General features: G+C 42.9%; 1 protein-coding gene across 5 annotated transcripts in view; it reads left to right on the plus strand.

The window, feature by feature from the left end:
* COL4A6 (collagen type IV alpha 6 chain) overlaps positions 1 to 23,231 on the plus strand; it is a 292,729-nt gene that overhangs the window by 209,934 nt on the left and 59,564 nt on the right. For all 5 annotated transcript variants that reach the window (XM_021932516.2, XM_003918122.4, XM_009198091.3 and 2 more), the window contains exons 4-5: positions 16,861 to 16,995; positions 18,519 to 18,563. In XM_021932516.2, the coding sequence (XP_021788208.2) occupies positions 16,861 to 16,995; positions 18,519 to 18,563 (180 nt within the window). The remainder of the gene's footprint in view (positions 1 to 16,860; positions 16,996 to 18,518; positions 18,564 to 23,231) is intronic.

The following is a 23,231-nucleotide window of genomic DNA, read 5'->3' on the forward strand; positions in this document are numbered from 1 at the left end:
ATATCCCCAGTAATGGGATGGCTGGGTCATATGGTACATCTAGTTCTAGATCCTTGAGGAATCGCCATACTGTTTTCCATGGTGCTGGAGAGGATGTGGAGAAATAGGAACACTTTTACACTGTTGGTGGGATTGTAAACTAGTTCAACCATTATGGAAAAGAACTTTTCAAAATGAGGAGTTGGACACGGACTAATGATGACATTTTATCATGAACTGATAGATGTAATTAACTTGGCTCTTTGTAGCTGAGTTATTCCCCCAAAATTTTTAAGTGATGTGGGAAGGCAGACATCAACTCCAACCAGGGAAATCTGAGAAGTCTGTTTGAAAGAGGGCAGATTTGAGCTGAGCTTTGAAGGATGGATAGAGCCTTGGTAGAAAGTTCTGGAAGAGAAGGGAATTTTTTATGAGGAAATAGCTTGGTTGGAAGCCAGGTGGTGAAAGAGTACAAGATGGATTTAAGTATCAGCAAGGACACTGTAATATTTGAAGTCTAGGGCAAGTAGGGGTGTTTTGTGGAAAATAAGCCTGCAAAGACAGGTGGGAGTTGAATGGTGAAGGGCTTTCAATGTGTGATTAAGGAGTGTGGATTTTATTTTGAAAGTAATATGGAGTGGTTTACAGTTTCTGAGCAGGAGAGCAATAGGAACAGACCTAGGACGATTACTGTCACAGAGTGTTAGATGGATTGCTGCAATGTTTGACTGGACACAGTGAGAACTCCAGAGGCTGTTGTCACTATCCAGGTGAGAGCTAATGAGGGACTGAGCTAGGCTTTGGTTATTGATTCCTAAAGGGACTAATAAGAGTGGCATGGACATGGACTCAGGAAATTGGCAGGACCTGAGAAATAAATTAGATGCTGTCTCATCTTTATAGCAAAGGTGGTGGAAATTGTAGGAGATGGATGAAGTCACCATGAGAGAGACAAGAGCCTTTGGGCAAAATGGAAGGGGCCAGTGAAGAGGGTGATGAAGGGACAAAAGACTGAAGAGCCCATAGTATAGTGCAGTAAAAGCCAAGGAGGAGGTTTCAGAAGGGAAAGGAGTGTTCAGTGATGACAAATGCTGCAGAGGTCTATGGTATTAGAATTTAACAGAGGTCACTGGTTACTTTCCAGAGAGTACTCTCAAGAGAGAGGAGTTGGTAGGCCCAGATTGCCAGGGCTTGGAGAGAGTGAAAGGAGAGGAAATGGATGCAGCGAGTGTTGACTGGTTTACCATGAAGTTTGTTCTGGAAAGGCAATGGAGAGATGAGATGATAGCTTACAGGGAACAGGAGTGAGGGAGTCAGAGGAAGCATTTTTGTTTGTTTTATTGGTTAGTATCACGCACTCCAGAGCATGTTTCGAAGATGGAAGGAAAGCAACCTGTCCAGAACATGGAAGAGAATAGTTACTGGAGTGGGGTCCCACGGGCTAGGAGCCCTGGAGCAGCTGCCTGGCAGTGCTCACTGCAAGCTAGCCTTGCTGTATCTTGGTGTGCACCTTCCCCCAATTGTGCTCTTTAGCTTTGCCTTTGGGAGATCTTTCCTCTTGCACATGCACTTACTAGAGCTTCTCCCACCCCCATAACACCCCCTCACTTTTTCTTCTCTTGGGTTCCGGAGACTGGTTGAAACTGGACTAACAAAGACACCTGTCTTCGTCAAGTCTGCAAGTCAAGGGATGTGATTAGCTGCTTGGTTCTCAGGCCAAAGGACCTGAAGCACTCAAAGCCCTGAAGGGGAAAGTACTTGAAGATTTGTTTTCCACTCAGCTTTAAGGGACAAGTGTTGCTACTCTTGGCCGTGGCGGCCTTCATAGGGGACTTTATCTCTACAGAATTCTGTATTAACTTTTTCTGAAAGATTGCCAGCACCCGATTCAGAAGCTTTTAAAATCCTCATAAAACCAGAGAATGAAAAAAAGCAATAATGGAGGTGGAAGGTAAGCAGAACATGGGACTTCCTGCCCAATTCACCATCCGGCCAGGCCCCTGGTCTGGCCAACTCCTTTTCACCCCTTTTTCTCCCCCAGGTCCTAGGGTTTAGCCTGTTTTGCTTGCTTTTCTGACTGCCACTTCCTCCCTCCTCGATTTCCCATATAGATACCTTTAGGTATGGTTTCCTGATTTATCCCTAACTCTGCTTTCTGTGAGAACCAGAAAATGGACTGTTAATTTGTTTAAGGTGTTTTCATTGCTACAAACTGTAAGGAAACAGTTGGGCAGAGTGAGATATAACCAAAAGTAGATGACGGTGTGAAAGTGGGGAAGGTACAGAGGATGAAGAACCCTGATAAAACATCAGTCTTTAGTGAGCTGTGAACATCTGTGCTGCCTACTCTCCTCCCTGTACAGGCCATTGACTCTGACCTGGGAGTTAGCACCATTATCTCCCCAGCAGCTGAAACCATCTCTCTTTGAGTTAAATGCTAGACAAGGTCTTCAGCCTGAGGTAGATGTGGGGTGAGGCTGCTAACAGTCTAGTGGATTTTCCCTGTGTGTGAATCCTCAGGTTGCTTTCTCTGACTCCAGATTTGTTTTGACAGAATTGGCTCAAGTACTAAATATTGTACATAATTTATACCTCTAGGTGGTTCAAGCGTCTCACTTTGAGCAAGGGCAAATTTTCTTATAAATCATTGTTTACCAGGAATTGCTGGCTCCCCTCTGGCTCCCTCTCCAGCCTGGAGCCCAAGATCAGCTATTTCCACATTGTTCTTACCCTCCTCCTATTGGACTTATCCCTCTCCCTCACCCGCATACTCACCCCCAGTACTTCTGATATATATATTTGCCAGTGCCCAGACCTGGAAAACCCCACCACCTGCTTTGCTTCCTCCTGCTCCTAAGCTGCCAACTATTGTTTGAGGAAGGTTCCTCCACACATAAAAATGTGTTCTCTAGTGTCGGTGGAGCTCTCAGTGCTGCTTGGTAGGCCTTCACACTTTTCTGACAATTGACTTCCTGTCACATCCTCCATAGCATCTCCTTCTGGCCCTCCCAAGTCATCCTCAACCTCAAATACCTTCCCTCTCTACTCATGAGCTCACTTCCTACATTTGTTGAGAAAATTGAGATCAATTTGAAATAGACATTCTCCACTTCCCTCTTACTTACCAAAATGTGCCCTGGGTCTTTTCTTTATGCATTTTTTTCTACTCTCTAGTTTGGAAGAATAAAAAGCCCTCCTCTATCTCCAAGATAAACCCATCAACAGTCCTTGGGTTGAGAATCATATCCCTCCTGCCTTCCTATGCCTTATGGTATATACTCATGTGCATGCATAACTTCTCTTTTCTAACTTGGATTGAGAGTTCCTGAAGGACAAGACCCATGTTGCATTCATTTCTGTGTTTCCAGCATGTTGCACCATGGCATAGTCGGCAATCAAGAAATTGCCCGATTTATCTCTAAAAAATTGCCTCATCGATTTACTGAACCAATGAGTTGTCAGTGGAACAGGTAGACTGATTTATTTGTCCTTGGTGCATCTACATAATTGATTGCTAAGGGTGCCACTGGGCAGCAAGAAGAATTTAGGGAAGAGTCAAGAGGATTCAATACACTCCAGACCCAGGGTTTTTGGTGGAGTTACATGACATTTTAGTGGGAATTTTTGACCAAGAATTGACCTGCCACCTTATTAAAGGAATAGTGGGAAAAGCCACTAGACTCAGACTAAAGATCTCGGTCTGCTGCCGGTAAACTGCATGGCCATGGACAAGTTAGCACCTGGGCCTCAATTACTTTCTCTAGTACATTGAGGACAGTGTTGTTATGAGCATTAGATGGAGTCATACATGTGAAAACACTTTGAAATCTGAAGCACTTCACCAATGTAAACTTGTAACTCTTATACCTGATGCCACCAACAGCTCTGGGGCTTCTACTTTATCGATACCATAGCTGCCACCACCTCCATTGCCCATCTTTCCTGTTGCACACAGAACTTGATCTCATCTCAGCTTCCAACTGTTCATGATAGAAAGGGAAAATATATCAGAAATGTGGAGCTCTCATTCCCTTCCCATCTTTTTCGCCTGCGTGTGTCTGTGCAGAGGGCTTTACTTGTCCATAGGGACTACTACATATTGTTGTGAGGGTCAATGGAAGGGAGCTGTGTCATCCCATCTTCTTCAGTTCAAATCCATGAATGTCTATGATAATCTATGATTATATGGCAGGCTATGCCAGAGTACCAGCAGGCTCTGCCAGAGTACCAGCAGGCTCTACCATTTTAGCAGGCTCTTGTGCCTGTGGGCATGTGTGTTTGGATTGGAATGTGTATCTCTTTATCAGCATAGGTGTGCATATTAATGCTTCTCTGGTTCTAAATGAATACAGGAGTGTAAGTTTGCATGGGAACAGCATCAAAACTGTGTAAGTAAACTGCTTCCGTTTCTTCCTTGCCCTTCCATCTCAGAGCTCCCTGAGTTCTCTGACAAGGAGGTCCTGACAGAATTTCTTTGATCCTACCCTTTTTTTTAACTCCTTCTATTTAAGGATTAGTAGTTGGTTGCTCCCAGTTACCTCTCACTCCCAAAACTTGATGGCTTTTCACCAGAGAATCAGGGAAGTCAACATTGATCCAGAAGCAATCAGCTCACACCAGCTCAGTATTGGACCAAAGGTTGTATAGCATATCAAAGATGGGCAATATATTGTGTCAGAGAAAAATGCCAAAAGTATCCCTTGTCTAATGGAATAGATACACTACAGCAAAAATTGCTCTGAAGTGAATTTCTGGCAAGTCCTGTTTCACTTTGATTTTTATTATAAAACCATAGCTGTGTTTTGCTAGAAAAACTAAAAGAAAAAGATTGGCTCCAAATTGTAATTAAACTTTGTATTTTTAAATAAACCATACATTTGTAATAATGTAGATCTAATCATTTTGAAATTGTAATGAGACTCCTGTGCGAGACAGTCAATTTGCTCCCACCTTTCACAGCTTTAAATTCTGCTCCTCTTTTTATTCAATCTTTTTTCTACTGAAAGCACTTCCTTAGGGGTTTACTGCCTCATGGGTCTAGCAAATGAGATTTGTTAGTTTGTTTGTTGGACAATTGGAGTTTGGTTATTCGAGTTTTCTCCAAAAGCAAAGTTTTATCAGTGGAATGAAACTATAGCTCATTTTCACATGCATTGTCTCCACTGACGCTCAAAGCAACCTAGGAAATGGGTAGAGCAAGTAATATCCCCATTTTGCTGATGAGAAAACAAAGGCCTAGAGATTAATTAACTTTTTCATACAGCTAGAAGGTTGGAGCAGGGAATTGAATCTAACTCTTATACTTCTGCTTCAAACAGGAGACTTTTTTTTTTTTTTTTTTTTGAGACGGAGTCTCGCTCTGTCGCCCAGGCTGGAGTGCAGTGGCCGGATCTCAGCTCACTGCAAGCTCCGCCTCCCGGGTTTATGCCATTCTCCTGCCTCAGCCTCCCGAGTAGCTGGGACTACAGGCGCCCGCCACCTCGCCCGGCTAGTTTTTTGTATTTTATAGTAGAGACGGGGTTTCACCGTGTTAGCCAGGATGGTCTCGATCTCCTGACCTCGTGATCCGCCCGTCTCGGCCTCCCAAAGTGCTGGGATTACAGGCTTGAGCCACCGCGCCCGGCCCAGGAGACTTTTTTAAGAGGCAAAGGTGACATCAATTCAAGTTTGCTAGAAAACTTTCAAATCAAAATCATTCTCAAATTAAGTATTTCATGTCTTTCCAACAGGTTTATTAGTTTCAAGTTAAATTCATCCAAGTGGAGTTATGTTTATTTACTCATGCAGTCTGGAAACTCGGTACACACTGGGGCTCTTTGTATAGACTGAATGCGCATTCCAAGGGATATGGGGGCTCATTCAACAATGTATAGTAGTTAAAAAGGTGTTTAGTTGTTCTGTTTTTATTTTTATGTCCAACTGTTGATCATATTTACAGTTTTATATGATTTTTTATTCTTGCAATTCCCATTAAATATCACAAAAGGGAAGTTTGGTATGGTTCCTGATAATAGTTTTGTGAATGTGTTATGGAGGAAAGGGACACCTGAAGATTCTCCCATGAATTTATTTGCCTCTATCTAGGCAGCTTCACTTCATCCTATTTTAACAATTATATTTCCCAGGGATAAGGGAAAATATGACATGTCTAAAGACTACTTCTCCAATTTCTGCTCAGCGTAATGACCATCAAGTTAGCATACTGTGCCTATATTCCTTCTGCCACTAAACTAATATGCTAGCATTGGAGACTCATAGCACATCAGAATTTGTCCACCAGATCCTAGATAAACTAACCATTACCCACTGACCAGGTAAGAAGGCCACTTTAATTGTGGAACCAGAAGAAATCCCCCATCTTTTAAGTTCTAGGGAGTGCCATTCCTTGAAGTGCATCTTATTTCTTAATTTATTAATTATATCAGTACATTTCTATTAAAGAGTACCTATTCCAGTGAAAAGTGTGGGTAAATTGAGATAAAATTGCTTTGGTATCAATGAAAATAACAATATTTTCTCCGCAGTGTAGCTCTTACTGCTCCTGTTCATGAGTTTGTGTCTCTGCATTCAGAGCATCATTCAATGCAGAGACAGTGTAGCTTGGTGGAAGAAACAAAGCCTTTGGTATCAGCAAATTGGCTTCACCAGTTGCTTGCTGTGTGATCTCAGGCAAGTTCCTTAATCTCTCTGCATTTGAGTTTCCTCATCTGTAAATTGAGATTCATACCCACCTGTTGGGGCTGTTAAAAGATTAAAGGAGGTGAATTTAAGGAATAGCACTTTATAAACTCTTGGTAAAAGAAAGTTATTATTATGTTTTAGAAGAGAAATATGAGTAAACAAGGAGAAGAAGTGGATGCAAAGTCTTGCCTAGCAAGAGTTAACTTTATCAGTCTGGAATATGTCTTCCTAAAAATTTCAACATGCTGACAATAACCAGTGGAATGGGTGTATGTATCTTTGAAAACAAAACGTGTAGATGCATGTCTTCATGCCTGGGCCTGCTGCTTCAAACGCTGGTTATAGCTGAAGAACTAGAAAAGAAATGTGATTCCATTTGAGTGTTGAGGGGGAGACTCTGATACTATTTATTAGCTGTGGCAGACCTGAAAATTGTCTTTGCAAGACATCGATCACTATGTATGTATGTATTATGTATGTATGCATGTATGTATGTATGTATGTAGATGGAAAGGGTCACTGCTCTTGTTGGCGAATTGTAGATGATGTTAACATTATCAAGCTGAAACAAAGCTTCTTGGGCCACAAAATAGGTCTGTATATCTGCATGATATGAGTCTTTACCTGCCATATGCTAGACACATTGTACATCCCCAGCATTCTTTCTTTTTTATTTACTTCGGCAGGCAATGCTAGTTCATTAGTGCTGTTACTAGGAGAGTGAAGTGTATGGCTCTATGGATACTCATCTTCGTTTGTTTCAACAGAGAGAGCACACAGTTGACTGGGAGGCTCTGATGTAACGCTTCCACTGAGCAGCTGTGTGACATTAGCCAGCCCTGTTGGCTAACTGCTTTGCAGCTTGGTGCCCTTCGCCTGCCTTGCAGATGTATTGTGACGATCCAAAGGAATGGTGAAAAGAAAACTGCTGTGAAATTTAAGTATTCTGCTTATGGGGGTGTTATTATTAGTATCTTTCCATTGCTGGGAGAAGGATCCCTAGCTACTGAGGTAAAGTTTGTTAAGTTCTTGCATTTCCCCCACCCACTAGCTGAAATGAGAATTTCAGTTGTAAAGTAAGGACAAATTGTAAAAATCAAGCCACTTTGTTCCTAGGCTGGAGGTCAAGGGTCTCTGCTCCCCCTTCTCAAAAGGCCACAAGGAGTATTTTAGGATAGTGACATTCTTTTAATTCCATTTTGCTCCTAGCAAATGAGACTTGGAAGTGGCCTTCTCAAAGATTCCCAAGTGCACATCTAATTCTCTATTTTCATTCATTTCATAATTATGCATTTTCCCCATAATTATGTTTTGTGTGTCTACTGCATACCAAATGCTGCCTCTCCGGCGATATAGTGGTGAACAAACCTCACTCTGTTTCCTCAAATCTTCCTGTTTTGTGGGAAAAATGTGCTAAACATCTCCCTAGATGTTCGCCCAGGCATCTTAAATTCCACCTGTCCAAAGGTGAATTCCTCATCTTCCGCCCAAGACTCTTCTTCCTCTAAGTTCTCTCATGTCATCAAAGAGATCCACTCAGTTGCCCAATCAAGAAACACTGGAGTCATCATTTGCACTTTCCTCTGTTTTACTCGTCAGTTCCAATATGGCACTAAGTCCTTATAGTTTTTAGCCTCTGAAATATCTCTCAAATCTGCCTTTTCCCTGTCTCCACTGCCATGAACCTAGTCCAGGTCACCATTATTTCTCTTCAGGCGGTCATAGCCCCCTTATGGGGTTCCCTGTCTCCAGTCTTGTTACCCCATCCACTCCTTTCTTCTTGTGGTGTGTCATAATGAGGAAGAAGGAGAGGTGCCCTAAGCCATACTGATAAAGGAATGCTGAGGGCCTTTCAGAGATTGTGAACTCCAAACCTGCACAAGCCATAATCATTTGCTAAATAATAGTACATCAATAACAACAAATAACTTTTATTGCACATTTAATATATGCAAGGTGCAATGCTAAATGATTTACAACAGGGATTCTCCAAGTGTAGTCTTTGATCCTGTAGAGTCAGCACCACCTGAGAACTTGTTAGAAATGCAAATTTTTAGACCCAGCCAGAACTACTGAATCTGAAACTCTGGAGCTGGAGCCCAGCAATCTGTGTTTTAATCACCTCTGGGTAAGTCTGATGCATGCTAAGGAGCGAAAATAATGATCTACTTGAATTTTCTTATTTAAGCTTCATAATTACCCTATGAAGTAGACACTGATATTATCCTCACTTGACAGCTGAGGAAATTTGAAGATGCCATTTGTCCCAAAGTCTTACAGTGGTGAAGAGGGAATCTGAATCCTAGACTTTTGAACTCTGAACCCTGTACACTTAGCTAGCACATCATGTCACTTCACTAAATTCTGAACAAAACTGGAAGCCAAACTAAAGTTTAAAACAAAACATGCTAATGTACCAGATTAAGCACCTCAGCATCTATAAATTTTTGTAGGTTATCCTCTATTGCCCTTTCTTACTGATTCTCTGTGATCTCACCTCTGCTGCAGCCAGACCCAGGATTCTGACTGGCCCTCGCTTACAGAATTCGCTGATTCCCATGAACATGTTGTTCTTCATATTTAGAATGTATTCACTAACAGTTTGTTGGGTCTTTCTTTGCTCCTCTGCTCCCTTGTCAACTCACACATCTCTTAATTCCTCTTGGATTTGTGATATATACCGTATAATTTTTAAAAATGCATTGCATATGACTGTTATGATTTGGCTGTATTCCCACCCAAATCTCATCTTGAACTGTAGTTCCCATAATCCCCACGTGTCATGGGAGGGACCCAATGGGAGGTAATTGAATCATAGTGGCGGTTACCTCCATGCTGTTTTCTTAATGATGAGTGAGCTCTCATGAGATCTGATGGCTTTACAAGGGGCTTCCCCTACCCTTCACTCTGTACCTCTCTTTGCTGCCACCATGTGAAGAAGGACATGTTTGCTTCCCCTTCTGCCATGATTAGAAGTTTCCTGAGGCCTCTCCAACAATGCTGAACTGTGAGTCAATTAAATGTCTTTCCTTTAATACAATGACCTTATCTCCAATACTTTTTGTGATATGGCCTTATCTCCCCCAACAAGCTTAAATGTTGCTTGAGGGCATGGGCAATGCAGTGTGTTTCTTTTGTGTATTGCCTTCTCACCCCCTACATGTATGTTCATACTTGCCAAGCACAAAACTCAGCATGAGATGAAAAGTGTTTAATTAGGTTGGTGATGGGTCATGTGTTATCTGCTTTCAAGGGATAACATAACTGTAAGTTTCATGAATGTAGAAACTATGTCTTACCTGCCATCTTAACCCCTGTGCCTGGCACAGAGTAAGTGCTGAATAAATCATTGTTGAATGGATAAATTCCATTCAGAATGAGAATCAAAGTCATTTCACTGAGAGATCTCAGAGAACAAAGAATGCCCAGAAGCTACATTAGATTTAGACCATTTCTGTTTTCAAAGGCTCTAAAAGGTATTGTTTTAAAAGTCTACAGTTGATGTTGTATGTACTTGGGTAAGTCCCTTTCTCTTTCTGCCCTTCAACTTCTCCATCCTGAACTGGATCAATTCCTGAGTCTTATACAGCTCTCTTTTTGGTGATTCTGTGATCACATGTTTCCTGATTGCACTCTATTGCAACTATTATCAATTAAAGTTAAAATTCTAAGGCCCCCACAACCATCTGAATGGATCCGTCCTCTTGGCCTGCGGCTTTCCAAAGCTAACCTGGAAAACTAGTTCAGTCCATGATGGGAACAGGGAACCAGACATGCCTCATTATACTCTCCTCCCTTTTGGAGTTACTGATAGAACAGACTCTTTACGTCTGATAAGAAATATTTACCGTCTATTCTCTCCGAAGCCTGCTACCTGGTGGCTTCATCTATTATGATATATCCTTGGTTTCCACAACCCCTTATTATAACCCAGACATTCTCTTCTATTGATAATAACTCTTTCAACAAATTGCTAATCAGAAAATCTTTGATTCCACCTATGACTTGAAAGCTCCCCACCTTGCCCCAGGCTTCCAGTTGTCCCAGCCTTCCAGACTGAACCAATGTACATCTTACATGTGTTGATTGATATCTCATGTCTCCCTAAAATGTACAAAACCAAGCTGTGGCCTGACCACCGGCCACATGTTCTCAGGATCTCCCAAGGGCTGTTTCATGGGCCATTAGTCACTCATATTTGGCTCAGAATAAATCTCTTCAAATATTTTACAGAGTTTGACATTTTTCCTCAACACTATATAGACATCCAAACAAGATACTGATGTACCTGGGCCACTGGCTTCTCAGTGTGTATGTCCATTCAATCATTTCTCCACTCAGCAAACATTTACTGATGCCCACTGAGTACCATGCATAGTGCTGAGCACAGGTGATTCAGTAAAGAGTAAGACATAAGCCCTGTCCTCAAGGAGTTCAGTCTGTTGGGAGGTATAGACACATAAACAGGCAATCTAGCCCACGCAGTTGGGTGGGGGTAATCATAGAAAACTCCCTGGAGAAGCTGATATCTTGGTTAGAGCCAAAAGATATAAAAGAGGTAGCCAGGAGAGCAGAGCCATATACAAAAGCACATAAAAAGGCCCTGGGATAAGAGGTTCGGAGAGAGTAATGCAAGATTGGAGGTCACAGGCAATTTGGCAGGCTGTGGCAACACTCCAGGCGAGAGATGAGAAAGACTTGAACTAAGACCATGGGGCTAGAGATCAATGAACAGGTTTGAGTTAGATTTTGCAGGTAGAATTCACAGTACTTGCTAATGGATCGGATGTGGGAGGTGAGGGAATAGAAGGGTCATGGAGGACCCCGAGTTTCTGGCTTGATCAACTTTATGAATGGTGCAATTTACTGAGTTAACTCCATTAACTCAGAAAAAGGGAGCTGGTTTGGAGAATGGGGTTGAGGAGAAGCCAACGTGATTCAGTTTGGGGCATGTTGGGTTTGAGTTGGAATATCTATTTGAATAGATCTCTTATAAGTCATTGACTATAAGGATCTGGCACACTCAGAAGAGAAATATGGGCTGGAGGTTCCGATTTGGGAGTCATCAGTATGTAGATTAAGACATACTTTAGGAGGAAAAATAAACACTGAGAAGCCAAGTGCCCAGGAGAACCAGGACACCAGTGCTATGTAAAAGGAGAAATGCTCTCACAGATGTGGGGTGCTGGCATACATGCTCATCTATTCCCAAGCACACATCTCTGCCCCCAGAGAGGGTTGCTCAATGATGTCTGTGCATCTCCAACTGAAACTTAAGGGAAGGAGCATTGAGTGCCCAATCCTATAAACTCTCCATTTTGCCATAAATGATGCCTAAAGGAAAAAGGGAACTGATGCTTTCATTCTATCTGCCAGGTGTTTTATATGTATTAACTCATTTAAATGCTGACAATAATCCTAGGTAAGAGCTATTATTACACTTCAGCCCTTGATATTCAAGATGGTAATGTCCCTTGCCCAAGGTCACATAACTGTTAATTGGCAGTAAGGAGACTTCACGTAAAGTGTACCTAACAGCACCGTACCACCTTCTGCAATACAACTGGATCCTTAGGAAGGCCTGTGCACACCCTTCTCCCTTCCCTGCTTCATAAATACCATTTGCATCCCCTAGCTTAATGCTTTGCTTTACAAATCCCCCTGGGAAAAGCAAAGCTCTAAGTTGTCAGTCATTAACGCCTCGGTGGGAGTGAGTTTCAGATTCTTCCTCAGGAACAAATGTTAATTTTATGGGAGAAGAACACTGGAACCTTAAGGGAGGTATAAAAAGGCAGAAAGGGACTAACTTATGAAAAGTCAGCCTCCTTTACCAGTTTCACTGTCCAATCTAGTGTGAGGCATATGCTTTTAAGATTCGTCGATGATATTTCTACATATGTCTACTATTTTATAGGCAGCCCCATTTCTGGGTCTTTTACCCTAGTTATCTGGGTCTAATCAGAGGTCACCTTAAACTGCACACTGATCCCAACTCACTGTGGTTGGCAGGAGGCAGCCAGCCTGGGCTGTGGTTGTAGACCTGCAGTTCCTGGCCTTAAGCACAAGTCCCAACTCATTCCCTTGAGAATTAGACCCTGATGTGCATATTTAAAATCCTGAGCAGATGGAAGCAGGAGAGCTCATTGGAAAGACTTGGAGGAGTTCCTTCTGCCCTGTCTGGGTCTGTTTGCCAAAATAAATGACATGTATCAGGGCAAGGCATTAGTCCAAGCCCATTGAAATTCTGCTAGCTGTCCAAACAGTGATGGTGTGTCAGATTGGTTCTGTGAAATGACCAGGGTTAGGAAGAAAGAAATAATGTGTGAGCATCTGGCTGCTGCAGCCTACTGATGGGGACAGTCCCAGGGGCGGACCCAGGGTAGTGGAGGGGCAGCCTCAAGGACCCCCTAAGACATCTGCCACTGGTAAACAGGGAAACAGCCACATACTGGCTGCAGGCAGTCTGTTTAGTTCCATGCCGTTCCTACTAGCCATGTGACCTAAACAAGTCCTTCCTCTTCTCTCGGCCTTTTTCCCCCCCACCCGCCCCATGTATAAAATAAAGCCTGGATTGAATGGTCTCTAAGGGCCTTTCCTGCTCGAACATTCTGTGACTTCTCTGACACTGGTTTGATTTCTTTTTCGCTGTAGAGGGAGAGGCCCACCCACCCACCTGCTTATCTGTAGTCTCTATGTTCTCACACTGACCTCTGCTGGCCATTATGAAAAATGTCGCTTATAGTGTCGGATGGGAAAGGAAAGGAATTCACCACTGATTTAGTTAATACTAAGCTTTAGCTGTATGGGTAATGAGGCAGAAATCCTGTGCATTAGAGATGAGGAAAAAAGATCATACAGTTATAAGCACAAAGTAAGCCTATCTGGATGACAAAACAACCCGCAGAAGAAATGGGTCTCCCTCTTTTTTTTCTCAGTCACTTTCATTTGTTCCCGGTGTTCTGTGCCACTGTATGAAAGGACATCCATGGATGGGAAGGCTTGTTGTCTCATATCCTATGACTGCAGGCTCCATAAGGGCCTCAAACCATGCTGAGGAAACAGTTCTGGACGAGCAGAAACCTAGAAACTTCCCACAGGCCCTGCTTCTGGCCCTTGATTCAATGTGAGAGGTTTCAAGCTGGGCTGCCTGGCATGCCCACCAACCCAAGCTGGAACCTGGGGCCAGTCCAGAAGTGCACGTTCCTCTGGTGGTGCCTTTTCAAACTCCCATTTGGAAAAAGAATTGGAATTTTAAAAATATATGTGAGTTGTTTAGGAGAGTTCCTTTCAGCTCTCTGGGTGGAACACAGGTGTCAAGAAATTCTGCATGCCCACCAAGCCAGGAGTAAAGAAGCAGGCTGTGGGACCCTGCCTTTTCTGCATGGAATCAGAGTTCCAGTTAAGTCTAGCCCTCAAGGTGCCTACCTCCTAAGTCTCCTTGTTTACCCTTGCTTACCATGTGCTTGCAAAGGTAAGGGACCAGAGGTAGAGGGTGCCAGTCCCTGTGCCTATGCTGGGTGCTGCTGGGACTCTTCTCTCTAATGGTGTGAGCAGGATGGGACTGGGCCACATCACAACCTGCTCTCTCAGTAGCTGTTCAGTGATTTCCCTTCCTTCCCTTGATGTGGGAAAACTTTTGGCAGGGCTTGGATTTGGGTCAAGCATTCAGTGCCCTGACTGGATCCTCTCTGCTAGTAATAACATGGCCTCTGCAAGCCCATCCTGCCCTCCATTCTCCTATCAAGCAGTTCCCTCCTCCTCAACAGCTGGTTCTTATCTGCCTCCCTTGTCCCAGCCTCAGGCAGGCAGCCATGGTCTCATTCTGACATACACGTGTTCTCCTGAATGCTCCTTGATGACTTTCAGCCATGAAAGACCGCTCTTCTCCCAAATCTCCCTGTTCCCAAACCTCTGAGGGTTCCCTGTGTCCTGCCACATCAAGTCTTCAACTTTTCTGCGGTACTTTCCAGGCCCACTTCAGCAGGAACCTTTCCAGTCAACCTTTCCAATGCAGCCCATGACTTCCCCCAGCCATGGGCAAAATGTGAGCATTCCACAAACCCTCCATTGCCAACTCTTTTTTTGTGTTCCCGCAGCACTTAGGCTCTGTTCCAAATTTGTACTGTTTGCTGTGATGTTGTATGCATTAGTCTTGAAACTAGGCCCACATTTTGTTTCTTTTTTTTTTTTTTAATTATACTTTCAGTTCTGGGATACATGTGCAGGACGTGCAGGTTTGTTACATAGGTATACGTGTACCATGGTGGTTTGTTGCACCCATCAACCCGTCATCTACATTAGGTATTTCTCCCAGTGCTATCCCTCCCCTTGCCCGCCACCCCCCAACAGGCCCCCATGTGTGATGTTCCCCTCCCTGTGTCCATGTGTTGTCATTGTTCAACTCCCATTTATGAGTGAGAACATGCAGTGTTTGGTTTTCTATTCCCGTGTTAGTTTTCTGAGAATGATCGTTTCCAGCTTCATCCATGTCCCTGTAAAGGACGTAAACTCATTTTTCTTACAGCTGCATAGTATTCCATGGTATATATGTGCCACATTTTCTTTATCCAGTCTATCATTAATGTAGGCCCACACTTTTGACCTCCTACTCATTGTCAACAGCACCCCAGCACTATTTTTTAAGTACTGCTCTTTTTCTTTTTATATTATTAATATGTATTATACACACATATACACATATACACACATATTTATTGATTTTATGAAAATCCCAATAATAATAAATAACAGAACCACTGTAAACAAAGTTCCAACAATGGGAGGTAGGAACCTAAAAAGTGAAAGTTTACTCCACCCCCATCATTCCCAGAATGAAGCCTGTTAAACAGTTTGCAACCTATCATTTTTTGTAGGCCACATGTTGGATATTGGAAAAGGTTGAGTGGTAGGTGGTGCCCAAGAGAACTGCATTTCCTTGGACAGAGCGTCTTTTACTTCCTTGCGAGGGTCGTAGGTCTTCGTGGGCCTGATTGACACTCAAAATTATACTCCAAAGGATCGTCACAGCTGGTGGCCACTTGCATCTCCAGTACTAACTGTAGCCACAGCATAAAGCGTCTGTCCCATTTTCAGCCTTTAAAAAAGTAAACCTTGAAGGTGAACAGTAAAGGGCGTGCTTAATGGGCTTTTCAAAGTTTTTCACAGATTTGTAGGAAATTATGGACAGTCAGTAAAGGGGCCAAGAGGTGGAGATGGGAAGCATTTATGAAAATGGACTTTCTACCTGATACGGTGTTGTGTTCTCTGAGAGGTAATGCATATTACTAATGGTTTTCATTCTTCTGCCAAGACAATTCAGTTCCTACTGGGATTTGTTCTAAATGATAGACCAACCTGCCTATGTTGCACCCACTGGGGTTAATGCTCAGTCTGAGTCCACTTTAAAATGTCAGCCTGAACTCTCAGACTTAATTGTTACAGACATTTTATAAGCAGGGCATTTAAAATCCTCAGGCTGTTCCCTCTTGCTGTCATAATTGATACTTAATAGATATTCTTAGGCTTCTTGTATTTTACACATTCGACACTTTACAGATTGGAGAGGAGAGGAGAGAGGGATAGGAAGAAAGAACACCTAAGCAATTCATGTGTGTATATGTGCATGTGTATGCGTGTTTTCCCTGTGAATGTCTGCTACTAGGTGCAGTGATGGAGTCCTGGGATCTGCCAACAAAGATGAGCTCTTGCAGGTTTGTCAGCTTGTAAGTTTCTGGGCCCACTCTGGCCCCCTGGGGCAATGTTCTCTAGGTACAGCCATTTCTGGATTTCACTGCAAGCACATGGTTGGCCATTTGGATGTGAGTTATAAGATGTCATGATGCTCTCCAGCGTTCTGTTCTTTCACTATTTTGACAATCTGATGGATGGCCTGGCATTAACTAGGAAGAGGACAATATTATCCAGCCTGAATAACTAATTTCCTAAGAAGTACAAAGTTGAAGGATCTTGGTGCACATGAATCTTATTAAATGTGCTTATAAAATGTGTTCTATCCAAATAAGCTTAGCAGCCCCTAAAATAGCCTTTTCTGATCCGTGTCTGGAACTTTGGCATGCCTCGCAGATCTCTTAGCCAAAATTATTCGGTGAAGTGATGACAGTGCTCTTTGTGTGTGGGAAAATGAGAAGTATTAATGCTAAGTCCTCTATTGACTAATTGCACTCCTTCTGTCCACCTTAGGGGCGACCTGGACCAATTGGAATTCAAGGCCCATCAGGTCCTCAAGGATTCACTGGCTCTACTGGTTTATCGGGATTGAAAGGAGAAAGGGGTTCCCCAGGCCTTCTGGGACCTTATGGACCCAAAGGAGATAAGGTAAGACCAGCAAAGCTTGATTTCTCTTTGATGCATGGGCCACAAATGTAAAGATCAGAAGTTCTCCATCCCAGTTCTGCTCATTTATGATGTCATTCCTGAGTAGTTTCGTGCCAGGCTGCATTTCTGCTTTTTTTTTTTTTTTTTTGAGATGGAGTCTCACCCTGTTGCCCAGGCTAGAATACAATGGTGTGATCTCGGCTCACTGCAACCTCTGCTTCTTGGATTGAAACGATTCTCCTGTCTCTGCCTTCCAAGTAGCTGGGATTGCAGGTGCCTGCCACCATGCCCAGCTAATTTTTGTATTTTCAGTAGAGATAGATTTTCACCATGTTGGCCAGGCTGGTCTTGAACTCCTGACCTTGTGATCCACCCTCAGCCTCCCAAAGTGCTGGGATTACAGTCATGAGCCACCGCGCCCCACCCAGGCTGCATATTTTAATAAGAGATGGGATGAGTGATGGCCTGCCAATGATTCAGCCCACTTGTGGAAGGACTCCCATAGCAAGCACACCATAAAGTAAATGTATTAGCTGCTTGCTAAACAAGTGGGCTCACTGTGGTAAGAAGTCAGTTGGGTTTGAACTGTGCATGGGCCAGAAGTCCAATCACCTGGGCAGCCGAGATCAGGAATCCAAGCAAGGATACTGGGAAGAAAGGGGTCAGAGTGCTTAGAAGCAATCTAGGCCACAAATATAGGGAAGGAGCTGCAAGAAACGAGAGTGATAATGTCATGATGGCAGGCTGACTGTTCAGCAGCTCAGTTTATGTTCCCTGCCTACTTTAATCACCTTCTATTCACCCCATTGGTGAGGGAAGGATTCCCTCACTAGGATCATGGGGATGACTAAAGATATGACACCTGACACTGGACAGATGAAATTGACAGCAATTTGTTAGTCACATATACTCACAGCTCAGGGGAAGAGGATACCACATACCACATAGGGCCACACAGGGATAGCACTTGGGAACAGAGTTTAGAAGAAAAGGCTGTGTGAAGCAGACTTTGTAGTATCAGTAGGGTAGGGTGCCCCTGGTTCCTGAAGGTGGATGCAATTGGCTTGTTTGAATAGTCCACTAGGCCAGCGAGAAATTGAAACTGCTATTCCAGGATAAGCAGGAGTTGCACCTGGTCCACTTGATAAGGAAAGTTGTTCGGCTAGGGGACCTTATCTGTAGAAGCATAATGGCGAGGGAAACTTGTGATTAGGTCATTCAAGGTCCTCTAGTTTTCCCCAGATGGCAGCAGGTAATAGTGAGCCTATAATTTTTAAACCTAGACTATACTCCCTTAAAAAAAAAAAAGAGCTGGTTTTGGAACAAAGACCTGTCTAAGGCCTTAGGTAAAGGTAAATGGTCACTTGGAACTGCAGTGGGAATCAAGGGTATACAGTATGGGGAGGGAGATATGAAACACTTCTTAAAAATGTAGGCCATTGACTCTCATAAACAAACCTACTGAGTCTAACAAATACCAGTTGGACTGTGTCTTACATTCCTCTCCCTACTCCTTTTTTTAGGGTCCCATGGGAGTTCCTGGATTTCTTGGCATCAATGGGATTCCGGTGAGTGTGTCCACAGATGAATTTTTCATATCCTCCTTTAGGTTCTGCCTCATATTTCAGACACTTTGACCTCAGCTACATCCTGTCTCATGCAAGCATGCTCAGGAACAAGGGTTGAGATATGTGTGGTGAGGTTTAAAGGGCAGTGGTCACACACAATTGCCCTTGGATTCAGGCACAAGCAGCCCTGTGTTGCATGATTGGAGAGTGGAGGGACCTGTGTAGCCATAACATCAATATCTTAGACAACATGAGTTAAGTCTTGTGGGTTGAGCAGAGCTTTGATTGGAGATGAGGAACTGGTTCTAAGGTGTAAAGACAGAGCCACATTAGAGCATATATATCCTTATATAGGGAAATTAAGATGATACATGAAATTAGAAGATAAAATCCTTCATGATATGTTGATACCTTCCATTTCATAATTTGTTCTCTGCAGCCTTACCTCATTTCAGAGTGAATTTTCCTTTAAAGTTTTTACAAAGTGACTACTCCAAAGATCACTTGGAGGCAGCCTCTTGCAAAATTTATCCTGTGGACCTCTGCTCTGCCCAAGATAAGTGGAAGGTTTGGAACTTGCAGACAATTCTTTTTTCCATCCATCCAGCCTAATATCTTAGTTTCTCTATTTTCGTCCTATATCTGCGCCTATCCCACCGCTGGTGATTCCATGGTAACATTGCACCAGCCTTTAAAATACAATATTTGGAACTTACTGGCTATCTTTTTTCAGTTTTTCCCTTTGACACATCTCTATATATTTAAGCCATAGTCTGGGCTATGTTTGTCTACAGCAGCAGTTTTCAATCTTGTTTAAGAGAAGAACAGAATCTCAACATATAGAACAGAAAAAAAAAAAAAAAGTGCAGCTCCTCCATTTGTGGGAGGTCCTAAAGCCTGCTTTTATCTTTCCAACAGCCTCTCAGAGGTTGTTCTGAACCTTATCAAAGCATGGTTTTTGGAGACCCTATGATTAACAGCTTTTGTGTTATCCTCGATAATAATCTAGTATCAGGAAAAGGGGTTCAAATCTTTTTTCGCCAATCTGTAGATATTTAATGTGCTCCTGCTATATGTTAGCACTCAACCTTGGGGATACAGAGGAATCATGTGGCTCTGCCCTGAAAGATAATATCATCTGATTCATTGTCTCCTCTGATCTAGTAGACATTTATGAATTTGAAAAACTGAAGGCTCACTTACCTCGTATCTGTTGCATGTATCAACAAGTCGGCCATCAGACTTCAGCATTTTATTCAACTGCAGTGTCTGCAAAGTGCCCAGAAATAGACCATTGGGAAAATAAGCAGACGAGGTTGGCCATCCTTTTATGATGTCTCCTGGCATTTTCTTTTGGCTGTGTTCCTATGGCCCCTTTAGCCAGAGTCTCCGCCCAGAATGTGTATCTTCTGGGAGCCACTGGATAAGGGAAACTAGCAAACTGGAGGCAGCCTCTTTCATTCATTCTGTGGACCTGGCTTTGCCAGAGATGAGTGGAGGACTTGGAGCTTACCGTCTTAGTATGCCCTTCCTCCTGCAGTCTTGTTTTAATGGGAGCTGGAAGGAAGTGAATCCTGGAGGCTAAGGCTGTTTCCAATTCTGAGCTGGAAACTGCCCCAGAGTCCAGCTGGATACTCTTGCCTCCAGCCTGTCGCTAAGAGAGCCCTAGAGCTTGCAGGAATGGATCACTTCTCTTCAAGGCTTCATTGCTTGGCAGAATGAGTTGCAGCTGTTCAGACCCCTCTAAATGAGCTTACCGCTCCCAGTGGAAGTCCCCACTCCCTTGTGGGGTATCCACATCTTTTACTTAGGCCTTATCCTTTTCTAGTTTTCTTGCCCGAACTCCTGATATTTCCTTTCCTTGACCAAAAATTGTATGTGTTTTCTTTTGACTTCTGATTGCCCTAGCTGCAGGCTTCAAACCTCATTACTCCATAAAATCCCACTTTCTTGTTGTTTCTCTCTCTTGCAGCCTCTCAAGAAATATTTGTTAAACATCTTCTGTTCAGTGCTTACCTCTTCCTTCCACCTCTAATCTCCCAGGAGTCATTGGTACCTGTCTCAAATACTCCAGCGCCTCACTACCTACAGCCCCAGGGGACTTAATGATAGATAGTTTTTTTGTGCTACTCTCATCCAGCTCCTAGAAAACAGAGATTATATCTTCTGTTCCTCTCAGAAGCCTGAGAGGCCCATGACTGAACTCTGCATAGAGTAAACACTCTAAAGGTATTGCAGGGGAGGTTGACTCCAACCTCCAGTGCCTAGCAATAGTTCTTAGACTGTCAGGGCTCCCTCAGACAGAAAAACACAGACACCATAGGCCTAGTCAGACTGATTATTTTGTTCTACTTTCAGTAACACATATTAAGCAATTTGGCTGAAACCAACAGCTTTCCTAACACATCTTACTAAACTGGATCACTGCACAGATCTGCTTCCCTTCTTAATATTAGCTGATTGTTAACATATGTGTCACTAGTTTTGGTCTCAAAACTCCATTTTTGCTGTCATGTAGACAATTTCAACATGAGTGGGTTAGTCATCACTTCATGATAACCTAAGTCTTTGCACTAAAGGGCACAGCAACTAAGCTAGAGGGTGAGCAAACAAGCATTCCTAAAATCGTCAACATTAGAACAACATAGACTAGAGACAGTAGGGCTGTGGCTTTTAATGATATCCCAGCTGTGAGTTGGGCCTGTTGGCATCCACAAGAGATGTGTGTTTATCAAATGTTTTCAGTTCAAAGCAGTTGGGAGCAGAGATTTTCACTTTACAATTTATGTTTAGCTTTCCCCATGGAGTCAATCCCAAATCTCTAGTTCCCTGCCTGGAGACTTGTAAATGAGCACATGAGATTTATATCCTCAAAGTGAACACCTACCACTCACCAAATGGAAACTTTTCCTTTGAAACTGGATTCTGAGGAACATTGTTTTGGCTTTTCTGGAATACAACAGATCCTCCTGTTCCATGTGCTCAGTCCCTTGAGGCAATACAGAACTATGGTTTCCTCCCTCAAAGAGCTATACACTCTTGGAGGGTTGGCACACACATATGTAAAATCATTAGCTATAAGAATAAAGGGCAATGTGCCAGAAATTCTGTGGTTCTGAGAACTGAGAGGAGGTAGAGCTCAGTCCTGTGGTTTACCCTTGCTGACTTGACTGAGAGAAGATTGTTTATTGAGCTCCTACTTAGTAAACCTAGTCTCACTTATTTTAACCATAACCCAATGGAATAGGCATTATTCACTTTTAATGCTGGCAATGACTCTATAAGGTAGGTATTATTCATCACCATTTGACAGTTAAGGGATCTGAGGCTCAAGTTGGAGAAGGGAAACAGTGGGATTGGAGCCACAAGTCTAACTGGCTCAAAACATGCCTTGTCTACCCATTTCTTGGCATCAGCTGGGTGAAAAGGCGCTGATAGATCTGAGTCAGAGGTCAGAGATTTATTTCCAGAGAATTCAGCTAAGGTAGGAAAGTGCAAACAGGTATCCCTGAAATCCTACAGGTAGGAAATATCAGGAGTTCAGGCAAGAAAACTAGAAAAAGATAAGGCCTAAGTAAAAGATGTGGATACCAAAGGTTAAGAATCCAGACAAAGGTTTTGGTGTGAAACAGAAACAAGGGCTCAGGAGTAAGGAAGACTCCTGGTACTTAGCCAGCCTGTCGTTTTGCCTCAATTTATCCCTGTAACCTAGCTGAGAGGTAACCCCTAGCAAGTTTGGCTGGGACATTTTATAATAGTGGCGATCAGGATCCCAGCCAGAGATAGACATTTCACCTGAAGGGTTTAACTGAATAGAGTTGAATGAAGGGTATATTTAACAGATGTAGAAAAGATTAGGGGAAACAATAATGGATGGTGGAATGACTAACTCAAAGCTACCCCTAGACCTGAAAGGGAAAAAAATGGAATGGTAATTATTGGAATCCAGTGAGATCTGGAACCATGAAATAGCTGTTGCCGAACAGGAACTAAGACTATGGAAAAATTTGTCCATTTCCTTGGAATATAGCCAGGGAGGGAGGGCATGGGGGAAATAAATAACCTGTGTCTTTTCTCTTCCTGCTTTGATCTCTCCAGTCTGTGTCTCCCAGTGGCCAAATACAACTGGAAGACAGAGGGAAAGGGAGCCTAGGTGGTACAGTCCATAGAGGCCAGGCTCCCAGGACACAGATCTGAGGGAGATAGAGTGTAGATCGTCAGGGCAAACAAGAGTAACCATCCCAATTAATAATAAAAAGTTGCAAACTTTAGTAAGCTGTATCAGCTTCCCCAATGCAACTAAAAATCATCACCTGAGTCTGCAGAAGCACAGATAGCAGCAACTTTGTTGTAAAGACAAGTTATTGAGCATTCCTCTGGACTTAGCATTCCATGAGTCCGGTTGTCTAGACTCATACTTTTGTATTAACAGTGTGTCTAGCTCTTACAACTATAATAACAACGAAAATGAAACAGAATTCTATAGAATATTTCCTCTATAAGAATTTGATTAAAAGTTGTTTCCTCTAATAATTTGAAAAGTTCATTTTTGAACATATAGCATGTTTCCCTCAAATCATCAAATGTATATACTTGGCTTTTAAAGTGTTTGCGTTGGCAGGGGGGAAATCTACCTTTTCTTGACCTGTCTGCATTTCTGATCTTTCT

The sequence above is a fragment of the Papio anubis genome, chromosome X, assembly GCF_008728515.1.
Source record: "Papio anubis isolate 15944 chromosome X, Panubis1.0, whole genome shotgun sequence".
Classification (NCBI taxonomy): domain Eukaryota; kingdom Metazoa; phylum Chordata; class Mammalia; order Primates; family Cercopithecidae; genus Papio; species Papio anubis.